The sequence below is a fragment of the Camelus ferus genome, chromosome 16 (genome assembly GCF_009834535.1).
Source record: "Camelus ferus isolate YT-003-E chromosome 16, BCGSAC_Cfer_1.0, whole genome shotgun sequence".
In the NCBI taxonomy this organism is placed as follows: Eukaryota; Metazoa; Chordata; class Mammalia; order Artiodactyla; family Camelidae; genus Camelus; species Camelus ferus.
The window spans coordinates 44,490,308-44,503,926 of NC_045711.1; the positions used below are offsets into that span (position 1 = coordinate 44,490,308).

At 49.9% G+C, this 13,619-nt stretch overlaps 1 protein-coding gene across 2 annotated transcripts; it reads right to left on the bottom strand.

Annotated features, from left to right (window-relative positions):
• Positions 1–381: 381 nt before the first annotated feature.
• CCL1 (C-C motif chemokine ligand 1) lies at positions 382–7,139 on the bottom strand. 2 transcript variants are annotated; one of them, XM_032457722.1, is made up of 4 exons: positions 6,961–7,139; positions 3,436–3,621; positions 2,103–2,217; positions 382–1,012 (listed from the first exon to the last, which is right to left on the bottom strand). In XM_032457722.1, exons 2-4 carry the CDS (start codon positions 3,509–3,511, stop codon positions 910–912), a joined length of 294 nt encoding a protein of 97 aa, XP_032313613.1. In that variant the 5' UTR covers positions 3,512–3,621; positions 6,961–7,139; the 3' UTR covers positions 382–909. The 2 variants fall into 2 exon arrangements, with proteins under 2 accessions (XP_032313613.1, XP_032313614.1); XM_032457723.1 differs by lacking the exon at positions 3,436–3,621.
• Positions 7,140–13,619: the final 6,480 nt, after the last annotated feature.

Consider the following 13,619-nt stretch of genomic DNA (forward strand, 5'->3'; position numbering starts at 1 on the left):
GTTGGAGCTTGTGATTGTCTCTTTTAAAGGGACGGGACCTTCTCTTCCTCTCTGTCCTCTGAGGGTTCTCCTCCTCTTCCTGAGTCAGCCTCCTTCCTCTGGGTGACCTGGGTAGGCATCTCTGTCACACCTGGACCCCCCCCCCCCAGGAGAAGGCTCTGCCAGTCAACTCTGCAGGCTCTGTCTGGTAGAGGCAGGGTCTCTGTGCCATACTGTACTGGGCAGTCACGTGGCACCTGGGGAACCAGGAAAGAGTTCTGGCCTGGAAGGCAGAAGCCCTAAGCGCTAACACCAGATCTGACCCTGACTTGTTATGTATCCTCAGACCTGCCCTCAGCCACCTCATCTATAAAATGGAGTTAGTAATGCCTTACAGGCAGATGACCCTCCCACAAGATCCCCTCCAGCTAGGGCAGCTGTGACTTCGGGATAACATCAGCCTTAGAACTCTCTGGACAGGCTAGAGGCGAGGGTCCTACACCCAAATGTGGACCCAGCCCTGCTGAGTATCTACTTGACAACCCCGAGTCAAAGCTTATCCCCCAGGACAGAGGCAGTCATCAGAGAGGTGTGAGTCATTTATTGGCTCCTATTGACAAGAAGTCAGTTCCCTTGACACCAGGTCCAGTATGTCTCCCCCACCCTGCCCCCAGTCCCTCCATGCCAATCAAGTTTGTACCCTGAAATCCCTATGGGGTACAAGAGGCACAGGGAGGTGGAAGGTGAAGATTCTAGAATTTAAATATATAAAGTGCAACAACATAGCTTATCAGGACCCAGCAGACCCTCTGGCATGACCCGGCAAAGTGGGGGCAGAAGGACTGGTGTGGGCCTGGGCGCTCGGGCGGGGGGTGGAGGGGACAGGTGAAGCCACATGGTATCCAGTGTCCAGGATGGAAAGAAATCAGCTCATATTTCCTTCCACTGGCAGAGGTTTATCCTTTTTAAATAAACCAGAACCCATAGTTTTGTCTGCAAGACACAGGTCTCTTGGCCTCCAATCAGCTTCAGTCTGTGGGCAGAGAACAAAGGAGAGGCTGTCACCTGAGTCACCCCCTGGGTGCCACCACAAGTCCCATCTTCCCCTCATTGCTCCCAGGTGCCCCTGAGCTGCTCTCTCGGGACCTGAAAATGAAGTCGTTGCCTAAGACCTATGGTTTGTACACTGCGGGGAACACTCAAGCTTCAGGGGGAGCCTTTTAAATTGCATTTCCTGGACTCCTTTTGTGGACAGTACGATTCAGTGTATCAGGGTGAGGTGAAGGCTGCAGACACTCTGAGGATTTGCTAGCATGGAAAATTCCCCTCTTCGAATGTCTCTGAGGGCCCACCCACTGCATCTTTTCAAGTATCTGTGTCCATCTGGGACCCATAGTCATTGCTTTAGATGTGTGTGTGTGTGTGTGTGTGTGTGTGTGTGTGTGTGTGTGTTTCTTTTCTGATCTGCCCACTTCCTAAACTTGGCTATTGTCCAAAACCATAGGTCAATTCTGCCTTTAATTTTCTACAAAGCCTTAGACAAATCTCTCTAATTCCCTGAACCTCAGTTTTCACAATAATGAATGTGTGCCCCAAGAGGTTTGGCTGAGATAATATACAAGAAAGAGCCAATGGGCTCTCATTGGAGCTTCTTAACTACACTGTGATGCAGCTATCATGTTTGCGCCACTTCACAGATCAGGAGTGCCGAGGGATACCCAGAGAATGAGGTTCAGAAGAGTTACCTGCCCAGTCGCCCAAGACTAGAGGTTGGCAAATCCAGAGACAGGAAATTAATTGAGACCCCCTCATTCTTACCATCACACATCACGCCTGGAGCTTTTAAGCAATTCCCTCCTCTGAGCATAAAATACCAAGCTATAATACTGGGAGCCCTGGAGCTCCGAGGAACCCATCACTGCAGGACCACAGGCGCTCCCCCCTCCACTTCCAGTGCCCACGATCAGATATGCACCTAGGTTTGAGTGGCCTTGTTGTCTTGGTTTAAAAAACCCTTAATCTGGTGAAACATTGCCATCTAGCGGCCACAATGCTAATTCCAGATGGTCCGGTTTGTTCCCTGGAGAAGGGAGTCAGGGATTCAACAGGGTACCACTACTCACATTAGACCGTTTTTGTAGGAGCAGGTGGAGCTGGTGTTCCTGTAACACCGGATTTTCTGCAGGGGAATCTTCCTCTCTGTAAATCTGAAGCAACAATTGGAGGATGACACATGCACTAGAAGAGAAGCACAAAAGAGGTTTGTGTTAATTTCTTAACCTGGACTTAGTTCCTCTCATCCAGGAAAAAGAAGGAAGAGGGGGGAAAATTAAAAAAAAAAAAACCCTCCAGGACAGGCTCAGGCTTTAGGACAACATCCTGAAGGCCCTGGTGCATCTCTGCCTCATCAGCCACCTAGTTCTGTGTTTAGACTGAGCCAGGACACTGGGGTTCAGACCCCAGCTCCCCACAAGTCCGCTGTGTGGCTTTGATCTAGATGAGCCCTCACCTGGGCCCGAGACCTCCCAGCTATAAAACAAGACGTATTAGACTAATTTCCAAAGGGTCTTCCTGTTCTGACATCCCATCGCCGGAGTATCGTTCCACCCCAATATTTGGGTTCAAGGGCTCTGGACCCGGCCAGACTCACCAGACCCCCAGAACAAAATAGGGTCTGCAGTTTACTACCTGGGGCAGGATTAGGAACGGTTCCACGAGTTCAAACTACTGAAATGACAAGGGAAGAGCTTCCAGGAACTAATCAGTTCCCACCACCACCACCTCTCTAGAATGCCCTCCACCCCTAGCCTTCAGTTCTGTCTTGACCCCTCACCCTTACTCTGCCAGTTTGGAACCCCATTCCACAGCCCACCCTCAAAAGCCTTGCATTTCAACCCTGGCTCCTTTCTCCTGGTTTTACTGTTTACATAGCCCCTTCCACATGTCTGTTGTTAGGTTGGTACTCTCTCAACAGCCTTGGAGGGCAGGCATTATCAAATCCATCTTATGATGGGGAAACCAGAGTTTGCGAGGTAAAATGATTTGCCCAAAGTTAGCCAAGTGTTGCAGTCCCAGATCCTGACTTGAGACTCTGCTTATTATCTGTTACACGGTAGAGGCAAGAGCCAGTCCCTGCTCTAGACCTTAGGCCTCCAGCTCAGTCTAAATCACCTCACAGCTCCCCTCCAACAGTCCACAGGGACTGGACGAGGCGGGCCTCCTTTTGTTGAAGCTAGTGACTCAGGGGTCTGTGGCCCCAGACTCATGGTTCTCCCACTGGCCCCCTGTCCCCCACCCCCATCCAGGTCTTCCCTTTCCCCTCTTCAGGAAGAATTCTCCCTGGAGGAGGGGAAACAGAGGCAGTGAGCTCAGGGTGAGCCCTGCCCCCAACCCCAGAGCGCCTGCCTGTGTCTCCGCCCTCCCCAGGAGAAGCAAAGGGACTCGGGCCACACTCACTGCTCTTGCTGTTCACATCCTGTAGCCACATCCCAGCCAGCAGCAGGCACACCAGGGCCACAGTGATGAGCTTCATATCGGGGCGTACAGCTCAGTCCTCCCTGGAGGGGTCTCAGTGAGTCTGGTGAAGCCAAGAGCTCTCCTCTGACCCATCCTGCAGTGCCCAGAGCTTCTATATAGGAAGACCTGGGCGGGGATTCCCAGCCCCAGTGCAGAGGTGGGGAAGTCAGGGGGAGAAAAGATAGTTACTCACATCCAGTGACCGCATGGAAAACTCCTTTCCCCAACCTCTCCTGGGTGGTGTGAGAGGTGTAGGAAAACTTCCCCAAGCACAGGAGCAGATAAGGATCTTGCGAGAATGAGCAGAAGCTGCCCTAGCTGAGTGGGACGCGGAGAAAGCTGAGTGAGAGGAAGTGACCTGTCTGTGGTTTCTCTGACCCCACATCTTTCCATCCAGGGATGGATGGAGCTACTGTCCCCAGAACCTGGCAGAGCCTCAGAGCTCTGGCCCAGCACTGAGACACATCGAGGTTGGAATCCCAGTTCTACAAATCATAAATGCCCAAGTCACATCTCCTGCACAAAGTGGAAAAAGTAACTCGTGTCTCCCGGGCATGGGATGAGCATTAAGATCAGCTATGTCAAGGACCTGGCCCAGAGAGGTGCTATGGCTTTTTTTTTTTTCAGTCACTTAACACTTTTCTACAGTTTGCTCTGTTCTGGGTCCTTGGTTAGCCCCAGGGAGGACAGCTACCAATGAGATGCAAGCCATTGCCCTTTGGCTCACAGATAAATAAGAAAAAAGCCAGTCCATATAAGGAGAGCAGTAGATGTCCCACTGGGTAAAGTCCAAGCTGCTGCCCTGGCCGTGCGTGGCCCCTCATGCTACGTCTGCGTAGGTTCCTGCACATTGCAATATTTGCAACTCTCTGAACACCCCGCATGCTTTCCTTTCTCCAGGATTTGCTCCCACTGTAACCTCCCTCTGCAGGTCACTGTGTCCCCCTGTGAATTTTCTACCCACTTCAAATGCCATTGCCTACAGGAAAGACCCTTCTGCTGTCCCCAGCAGATGGGCATTCACCTTCAAAGCCACCCCTGTGCCTGGATCTCCCACATGAAGGTCTTATATCCGGCAACCCCTCTGGTTCATGTATTCTCCATCCTAACACCTGCGTGGGAGTCCAGGTCTGTCAGAGATGAAAGGCCCCTTGAAGACCACCTGCAGTGATGGCTTGGAAAGTTTCCTGGGAGAGCTTTTGGGAAAAAAAAAAAAAAAGCAAAACTCTGCGCCCCATTTTGGAAGCAGAATCAAAACATATACATATTAAGTTGAGAGCAGAGGGGAAATGCCAGGTAATTCAGGCACCAACAGATAAGAAGCCGGTATGGTTTTTTCCTATTAGAGATGGGGAAAAAATGAGTCCCAGAAAGAAAAAACTGACTTTGCCAAGGTTATACAGAGACTTCGTTGCACAGAGGGAAATGCTGAGGCATCTGGGCATCTGACTGCCATGTGCGACCGCCTCTGAGAACACCCCTCCAGGAAGGGCCACCGCTAATGACTGCACTGCTCCATCAATTCCCATTCATCCGGCCAGCTGCTTCCAGCTGCCTGAAAAGTACTTGAAGCAGCTGGAATCTCTCCCCTACTCCTATCCTCTGTATCCTCCCAGACTGATCCTTTTTAAGGCCTTGGCTGTCGTTTGAGTTGGGTCTTGGGGAGGAAGGAGATAAAGAGATGTGGTCAACTGGCCAAATGTAACACAGGCCCTTTACTCTCACTTGGGACACAGAGACGGGAAGGTGGCCACCCAGGAGATTCTCCACTCTTCACTCCCCCACTGCCCCCCCCCACCCCGTCCTGGGGATGCTGCCCAGCCCACTTGAGACCAAGACGGGGCTGCCCCTCCAGCAACGCACTTCCCCTCCTCCCCCTCGCTGTGGCCACCATGAACCCAGGACAAGAAAAGAGGAGACAGAAAGTCTTAGTCATGCCTCCCCCTTCCGGGCTCCTGCAGCACCTGAAGGAACCGGCTGGAGGCTCCTATCGCACAGAAACCTAGTGCTCCACGCGGAGCCTCCCCAACCCTTCTCGGCCTCCTCTCCCCCAGGCCTGGCACAAAGCAAGGGCCAAGTCATAACTCCATAAAATATTCTTGGACTTGAATGAGATGGGTCAGAACTGCGGCGGGTGGATGGAGAGATCAGAAATGTTCCCAGCACAGACACTGAACCAGTTTTCAGGCAAACAACCCTTTGCTTAGTTAGAAGTTTGAAAAGCAGTGAGAGCCTGTAGGAGGTTTTCCTTTCTTTTTACTTGGAGATACTGGGAATTGAACCCAGGACCTTGCACATGCTAAGCACACACTCTACCACTGAGCTATACCCCTACCTGCGAGAGGCTTTCTTATTAGTCATCTTTTGTGAAGCAGGGACTGATTTACTGAGGATGGGTAGAGACCAGACACAGCTCAACTGGGGTGGATTCATCTTAAGTGGCCCCCGCCTCTTGCCTCAGCCTTGCTGGCCTCAGGGGATTCAGCCTGGCCCTGCCTGCTTGCTCTGCCGTTACCAACCTGATTCCTGAACCAGGATACAGAAATCCACTGGGGGAGAAGTCATTTGCTCAGCATCGCACAGCTACTGGAAGACTGGCCCCTCTTTGTCTATCCCTGGGGACAGGTCTTCTTAGTTCCCTCACTTAGGGAGGAAGCATGTTTAGATACAGAGATAACTGGGTCAGATTTTAGGCCTGCTGTGTGACCTTGGGCCAGTAACTTAATGCTCCTGAGCCTTAGTTCCTTCATCATAAAATCCACCACCAAATGGACCTGGTACCACTCTCCCTGTTGTTTTCAAAATAAATTTCTCTAACTGTAACCTAACTTTGGGCTATTTGAAGGATTCAATGAGGTTTCTCATCTTATCTTGGAACAAGGGAGAAAGAAAGGAAGGGAGGGAGAAGAAGGAGGGCAGAATGGAGGGGAGAGGGAAAGAAATTTGGATTATCAGAATCACTGCAGAGCACCTAAAATATCCTTGGTCCTGGGAACACAGTGGGAACAAGAAAGACACCAGTCCTGCCTTTGTGGGGCTTACAGCTCACTGGGGGAGGCAGGTCCTGGGAACAGTGATTAAGTGCTTGAGAAGAGACATAATGTTCGGTGAGCTGCAGAGTAGAGGGAAGTGCTTCCCAAGGGGCCTTACACGTAGTAGATACTCAATAAAGCTGCACCCCTCCCCCCTCTACCACTCAATCCTGGACCATCCAAGGCTTCATCACAGGGCACAGGCAGGGCTGCCACCTCCCATCCTGGTCCCTTTCTTTCTAATCCTCTGCTGTCCGATGCCCAAACCAGGCTTTCTGTTGTCACCCACTGGAGCACAGTGTCCTCTCCTGTCCCCACCTCTGCACCAGGCCTAGCTGCCTCCAGTCAGCTCAAGTCCAGCCCTAGCCAGGTCTCCAGCACCCAAACACCTTCGAATTCAAAACCCTTTCTGGAGTGTTCCAGCGCCTCTTACCCTCCGCCTGGGTTTCCTTGTACCCCATCTTCTCTCTAGCACTTTTTTTCTTTTCAGAAGGACTCTCTTATCCAGGTCTAGTCGATAATGTGAAGGAGGCATTAAGCATCTCTCTTAGCAACAGCAGACCCAGGGGTGCCCAAGGAGTGTCGCAGCAGTGACAGTCACCAGCTTTTCAATGCGCGCCCACAGTCACGGCGCTGCTGAGTGACAAGTCAGCCCACTGTGCTGAGGTGAAGTACCCCTGTCTTTGCTGGGTTTACGCAGCCCTGCACCACGTGGCCGGCTGGGCTCTGGCCTGCACTGCGTCATCGCCGTTCTGCGCATGCGCTGGGACATCCTCCCTGGAAGCCGGTTCCAGCTTGATCTGGCTGACCTCCTGCCCGCTTTCCCACCTGAGCTCCCGGCATGAACCAGCCTCGCTGCCCACAGCAGGGCCCTCGCACTCTTGTGAATGCCTGGTGGTCCACACCCCACGCTCGTCTGGAAGCTCCCGGAGGGCAGGAGTCCGCAGGCTGTGGTCCGTGTTTCGCGCCCCAGCGCCCCACTCCAGGTGAGCGCGCAGTGACGGTTCCTGAGGAAGGAAGGAAAGGCCTTCACAGCTCTACGGTCATCCCCTTGATGAGAAACGGAGCCCCTGGAGGTGACAGGCGTCATGCAGGTAGGCAAGTGACAGAATCAGGGTGAGCAGCTCCGACCACACCCTTGCTTGTTTATACTGCCCTGGACCGTTCTCGCACACGTGGGCGGAGACCCCGCTACTTGCGTTTTCCAGGGGTGCTGAAGGGCCTCATCCCACCTGCGGGTTTCTGGTGATAGGTCTCGGTTCCTGATGTGCTCCTTCGTTCATGCATTCATTCATGCGCTCACTCCTTCACTCAGCAAACATTTGCCGAGGGCCCACTCTGTGCCAGCCCCTGCACTGGCAGTCAGGTGAGAGAGGAGAGCTGACCCCAGAGCCAGGGCCTGGAGAGGGAGACAGACAGACAAACCAGGAAGTGGGTACAGACAGGTAAGGACTTCTCTAATGTGCAGACCAAACTCTGTGCATGCCCAGTTAGTGGCGGGGACAGGGGGTGGGGCACGGTCTCTGGAGTACAATGGAGCGTCTAAACTGGGCCTGGAAGGATGAAGATGGAATTTGCCGGGGAGTGGAGTGGACAGCACGGTGAGCATGGTTATGAGGGTGGACTCTGCCTGGCCCCCAGCCCCAGCTCCTCCGTACACCACCTGTGTGACCTCTTTCCCTTGCTTGGCCTCCCAGCCTCATCTCCAAAGGGGGATCATTAGGGATACCCGGTTACAGGCTTGTGTGAGAATTAAACATGACTTATCTCTGAAGGAAAACTGAATAATCATTTGATGGATGGTGATCGCTGGTGTCTCTAGAGCATGAGGGAATGAATTCGCAGAAAGTGGCAGGAAAGGGAGCCAGGAGGACCCTAAGCCAGATTTCACAGGACCTTGATTAGGCTCTGGCCTTGGACTTGAGCCTGTTGACAGTAGAGGGAGGGCCTTAAGTAATCTTTTGCTCAGGACAGGGGTACGGCCAGATTTGTGGTCTGGACCGAGGGCTGGTACTTTGCATTGCAGGACAGGATAATGGAAGATGTCCTTAGGCCTGGGAGGTTTGAAGGAGTCCAGGAGGAGTGACCGGTGGGGTGGGGTGGAGCCAGGGGATTCTTCTGTAGAAAGAGTGTGAAAGTCAGGTTGTGGGGCTTCTGGGCTCTGCTACTCTTTTTCTGTGAGACCTTGGCCAAGTCACTTCCTCCCTCTGGGCCTCAGTTTCCTCATCTGAAAAGTGGGAAGCTTGGCCTAAATCAGTGACTCTTTCCTTGGAAAGGAGATTCATATGGACCATTTGGGAAGCTTTTATCAGAAGACACATGCTTGAAGCCTATTCTGGACCTCTGAATTCTGAATCCAGGGCAGTTGGACTATCTTGAAAAGCCTCCCCAGATAATCCAATCCCACCCCTTCCTTCCATCAGAAGCCTGTAGCCTGGATGGCTACTGAGACCCTCTCTGGTTTGGCATTATATGTTATTTGGGGTCTCCAAGTACAGACAGAGCACTGCCCACAGTCATACCCCAGACAGCCCCTCGTCCATTCCTGGTGGAACGGGCCTTTTGTATCAGGCCTATTATGCTGAGAACGCCTTTCTGATGAGGATCAAGGCAACAGAGCCTAATAGGCGTCCCCCAGCCCCTAAAGCATTTAGATCCCACTCACGTTAAGACTATGGGAAACTTAGACACTTAGAAATCTCCCAGAAGCTCAAAGAAGCCTGGTAGGCAAGACATGGGCTTGGATTCAGAATGTTATGCTGCCTCAGTTTTGTGGTTCTTGAGCTCTTAGGCCCTGAACCAAAAATACCCACTTTGCAAAATCCTTGTGAGTATCAGAGGATCATGTGTGTGCACTGGGGGGCACTCAGGACAATTGAGGTGGACCATCTCACATTGCAGATGAGGAGCCAAAGACCCAGGAAGAAAAAAATGGGTTGTTACATGGGGATCCAGTGACAGAGCCCTGAAGACAGCCCCCACCTCAATCCCCACATAGGGCTCTCTGTGATTTTCTGTCTTGATGCTGAGGTCCAGAGAGCTGCGTTGTGGTCAGAGAGAGAAGTTAAGCATGACTGGGGCCTGTAGGATGCCAGAAAGCCCTGCAGGATTCTCACAGCCAACCTGAAGGCCAGGGCACAGTGCTAACTTTCCAGGAATTGATGGGGGAAAAAGCCCTAGCAGTTTCCAGCCCCCAGAGCAAGGATGCAGGGGCAGGAAATGGAACAGTTTAACCCCAAAATATCCCCACCAAAACCAAGAAGGCCACCCATGATGCAGGTAACACACCCACAGGCTGCTGGGAAAGTCCCCTGAGGAGCCCTCTCTCCCTGGAGCAGCAGGTGGACAGCCTGGGCCCCACCTTGGCCCACTGCCCATTGCCCAGTAGCCTGGGTGAGCCTGGCCCCCAGGCTCAGCTCAGAGCTGGGCAACTAAAGAGACGTCCCCATCACTGGGTCTGACCTCCTGGGCTCAAGAGTGAGCTGAACAGACCACAGAGAGTTGCATGTAGCTCTCACACCTCACCCCTCAGAATGGGCTTATAGAGATTAATAACACACACACACACACACACACACACACACACACACACACACACACACACACACACACACACAGGCCTCCACTCAACTGCCTCTAGCAAAGAGTTAGGCTCTATGGGTCCAAAAGACTGCTTATCCCCCAGAAATTGACACGTTGTAACTATACTTCAGTTAAAAAAGAAGAAGAAAAAAAAGACTGCTTATCCCGTGATGAAGCCAATTCATGCCAGGTGAGCATGGGATGGACCAAGGCCACATAAGACTTGAGTTTTCTCCAAAGGACTGCAAGTGGAGCATCTTTCTGGCCTCCACATCTCCATTCCCTGGGGCGAGTCTCTGCCAGTGTCTCACCTGTGTAAATAAGCAAGCTGGTAAATGTAGTCTGGTTTCATGAACTCAGGTACATCAGTGGAAAAGCAAGTTGAATTTAAGACTGTTATTAACAAATGTAGTTCTTTTACTTCCAACCATGTATGATTCTTTCTAATAGTATTTTTGGGTTGAAGGTACTTAGAAGATATGCATTAATGGAGAATTTATCGGGATTTATAATTAGCAGAGCAATTGTGAGCACTTTAAAGTAGTTGGAAGCAGATTAAACCCACTAAAGAGAATCAACCACTCAAAAACACAATAGCAGTATCCATTTGCACGCCAGCAATTTGCTTGCCAATTAGAAATGCATATACTCAAACAGCTACTGTAAATCTTACTCCTGATGGAGTATTTGACATCCCTTCCAGCAAAAATACTCGTTAACTAAGTCAACAGATATTTGAAGGGAGCCTCCTATGTGCCAGACACTCTCCAATGTGCTGGGAACCAAGATACACAAGGCACTTGGCTTGTAGAGCTAACACCCTGGGGAAGAGATAATTTTTCAGCTAGTTATATAAATGAGATAATTTCCAATATTGTAAGTCAATGAAGACACATAACAAAGGGATATGACTAGAGAGGGGTTTAAAGAGTTGGCATTTGAGCTGAGACCTGGAGGGGTTGAATATTCCAGGCAGGGAGAATGGTAAATGCAAAGACCTCAATGCTACCCTCTGAATAAGATCCAAGACAAAGATTTAAGTGAAAATAGTTTATTTGGGAGGTACAGGAAAGATGATTAAGGGAGCAGGGAGCAAAACAAGGACTTAGTAAAGAACATGTTATCAGGCCAGCTCCTTTGTCGGTGATGGGGTTGACTCCCTGGGGACACTTTGGGAAACAGTGTAGCACACACACCTGGGTTATCTCAACCTGGGAGCAAGGGAGTTGGGGTATTTATGCTCCAGTTCCTGTCTGTTACTGGTGAGGCCTGCTCCCTGGCACTTCTGTCCTGCCCTGCTCATGGACAGAGTGGTCTTCCACGGCTGAAGGCAGTTTTTATACACTGAGATAGAAAGCTAAGGGAAGTGAGCTGAGTACCAGCGGCATCTGCCATATGCAGAGACAAGCCTGGAGTGTTCCAGAAAGAAAGTCAGTGAGAGAGGCACATTAAGCTTGTGAGGAAATACTAGTAGGAAATGAAGCCTGAGACAAAGGCCAGGACTAGCTCAGGTGACACCTGGTAGACCATGATGAATTTTATTCTAAGTGCTTTGGGAAGACAGCTGAGAGATTGACTTAGTCAGAGATAAGAATGGACTTTAAAAAAAAAAAAGAAGAAGAAGAAGAAGGAGAGAGAGGAGAGAAGGAGGAGAGGAGGAGGAGGAGGAGGAGGAGGAGGAGGAGGAGGAGGAGGAGGAGGAGGAGGAGGAGGAGGAGGAGGAGGAGGAGGAGGAGGAGGAGGCAGGAGGAGGGGAGGAGGAGGGGAGGAGGAGGAAGAGGAAGAGGAGGAGGAGAGGAAGAGAGAAGAAGAAGAAGAAGAAGAAGAAGAAGAGAGAAGAAGAAGAAGAAGAAGAAGAAGAAGAAGAAGAAGAAGAAAGGAGAATGAAGATTCCTAAGTTGCATGGAAAAACAGGTTTTTTTGGAGAGGAAGAGAGGATGTAAGAGGACCAGTGGAGGCAATGGCAGAAGTCCAGGCAGGAGATGATGGCAGCACTGGCTATGCAAATTGGATGGATCCCGTGTGTCAGCCGAGAACTGATGGATGGGTCAGACATGGGGGAGAGGAAAGAAGGATAAAACCTTGGCTTGGCGGTGTCAGTATTGAGGTTTGAGGATTACAAGAGGAACCGGTTGGCTTGCTCAACTCAAAAATTGTGTAACTGGAGTCAGTCACTCCTCCAGTCTGGTCCTCAGTTTTCTCACTTGGGTAATAAGGGAGTAGAACCGACTGACTTCTAAGGATGCTTTTAACTCTAATAGTCTATGACTTAAAAAAAAAAAGCAATCCAAACAATTTTTTTTAAGTTTCAGTTCTTTTTAATAATGCCATAAATGCAAGTGAACCACCACCTAAGACAAAAGCTAGCACCTTGATGATAACCTGCTTCTAACCATATTTTTCCTCTATACTATTTTCCCCAACTCCTTCAGCCCAAGGCAACCAGCATCCCAAATTCCCTGGCTTATTTTTAATCTGTATGTATTTCTAAAATTATATATTTTTACTTTACAAAATGGGTATCATACTGTTTATAATTGTAGGGACTTACTTTTTGGCCAATAGTATTTTGTTAATATACATCCACATCGTGGAGTACCAAGGAAGTTCATTTTCACTGTTGTGTAGTATTCCTCTAGTTAAGAATACTGTGATTTATTCATCCACTCTCTCAATGGGCATTTGAGGTTTCCCCCAGATTTTTGCCGTTGTAAATGGTCACAACCATTTTTTGTATAAGCAAGACTTTTACTAGGCATGCACAGAAAAGTGGACTTGCTGGTTTAGTATAGTCACTGTTACGAAATAGTTCCAATCATTTTGCAAAGTAGCTGAATGAAAATACCAACAGTGTGTAGAAGACCCACGTTCTCTCAAACACTTGGTATCATATCAGTTTTCCATGTTTTCTAGCTGAATTATTTTGAAATTGAGATCTCTTACCAGTCTGGATTGGCATTGCCCTGACCAGTAGTGAAGTTAAATATTTCTTCATTTGTCCATCAGTCATAAGTGTTTACTCTTCTGTGAAATATCAGTTCCTGGTTTGTTTGGGGGGGGGTTGCCATTTTTCTTCTGGGTTTTTGTGCTTTTTCTTATCAACATCATCTGCTTCCTGCCTGTAGAGGCTGGGGCTTAAGATCGGTCTATATGTCCTGAAAAGGCAGTTTAATTTAATCTAGACCAACAGCATGTTTGGTGATATAACTCCCACAAAAACTTTCTGTGATGCATCAGTAGCCAATTCAAGTGTCAGTAGCCGCACCTTAGACAAGCCTCTCTGTCTCTAGATAGAACTCCAAGCACTTTGACACTATCAGGATTCATGAGATTCAATTTCTTTTGCAAGAAGTGATGTCCAACTGGCAGGATTCCCTTAGTCTCCTCAAAGGTCTTAGCAAAGGAAGTACATGTTCTTGATTTGACCTTGAACCCACAGCCATGGTTTGTTTTAATATTTGCCCCTAAAGCTAGTTCCTATTTTGAGAATATTTGGCAGGCTGCAGAGGT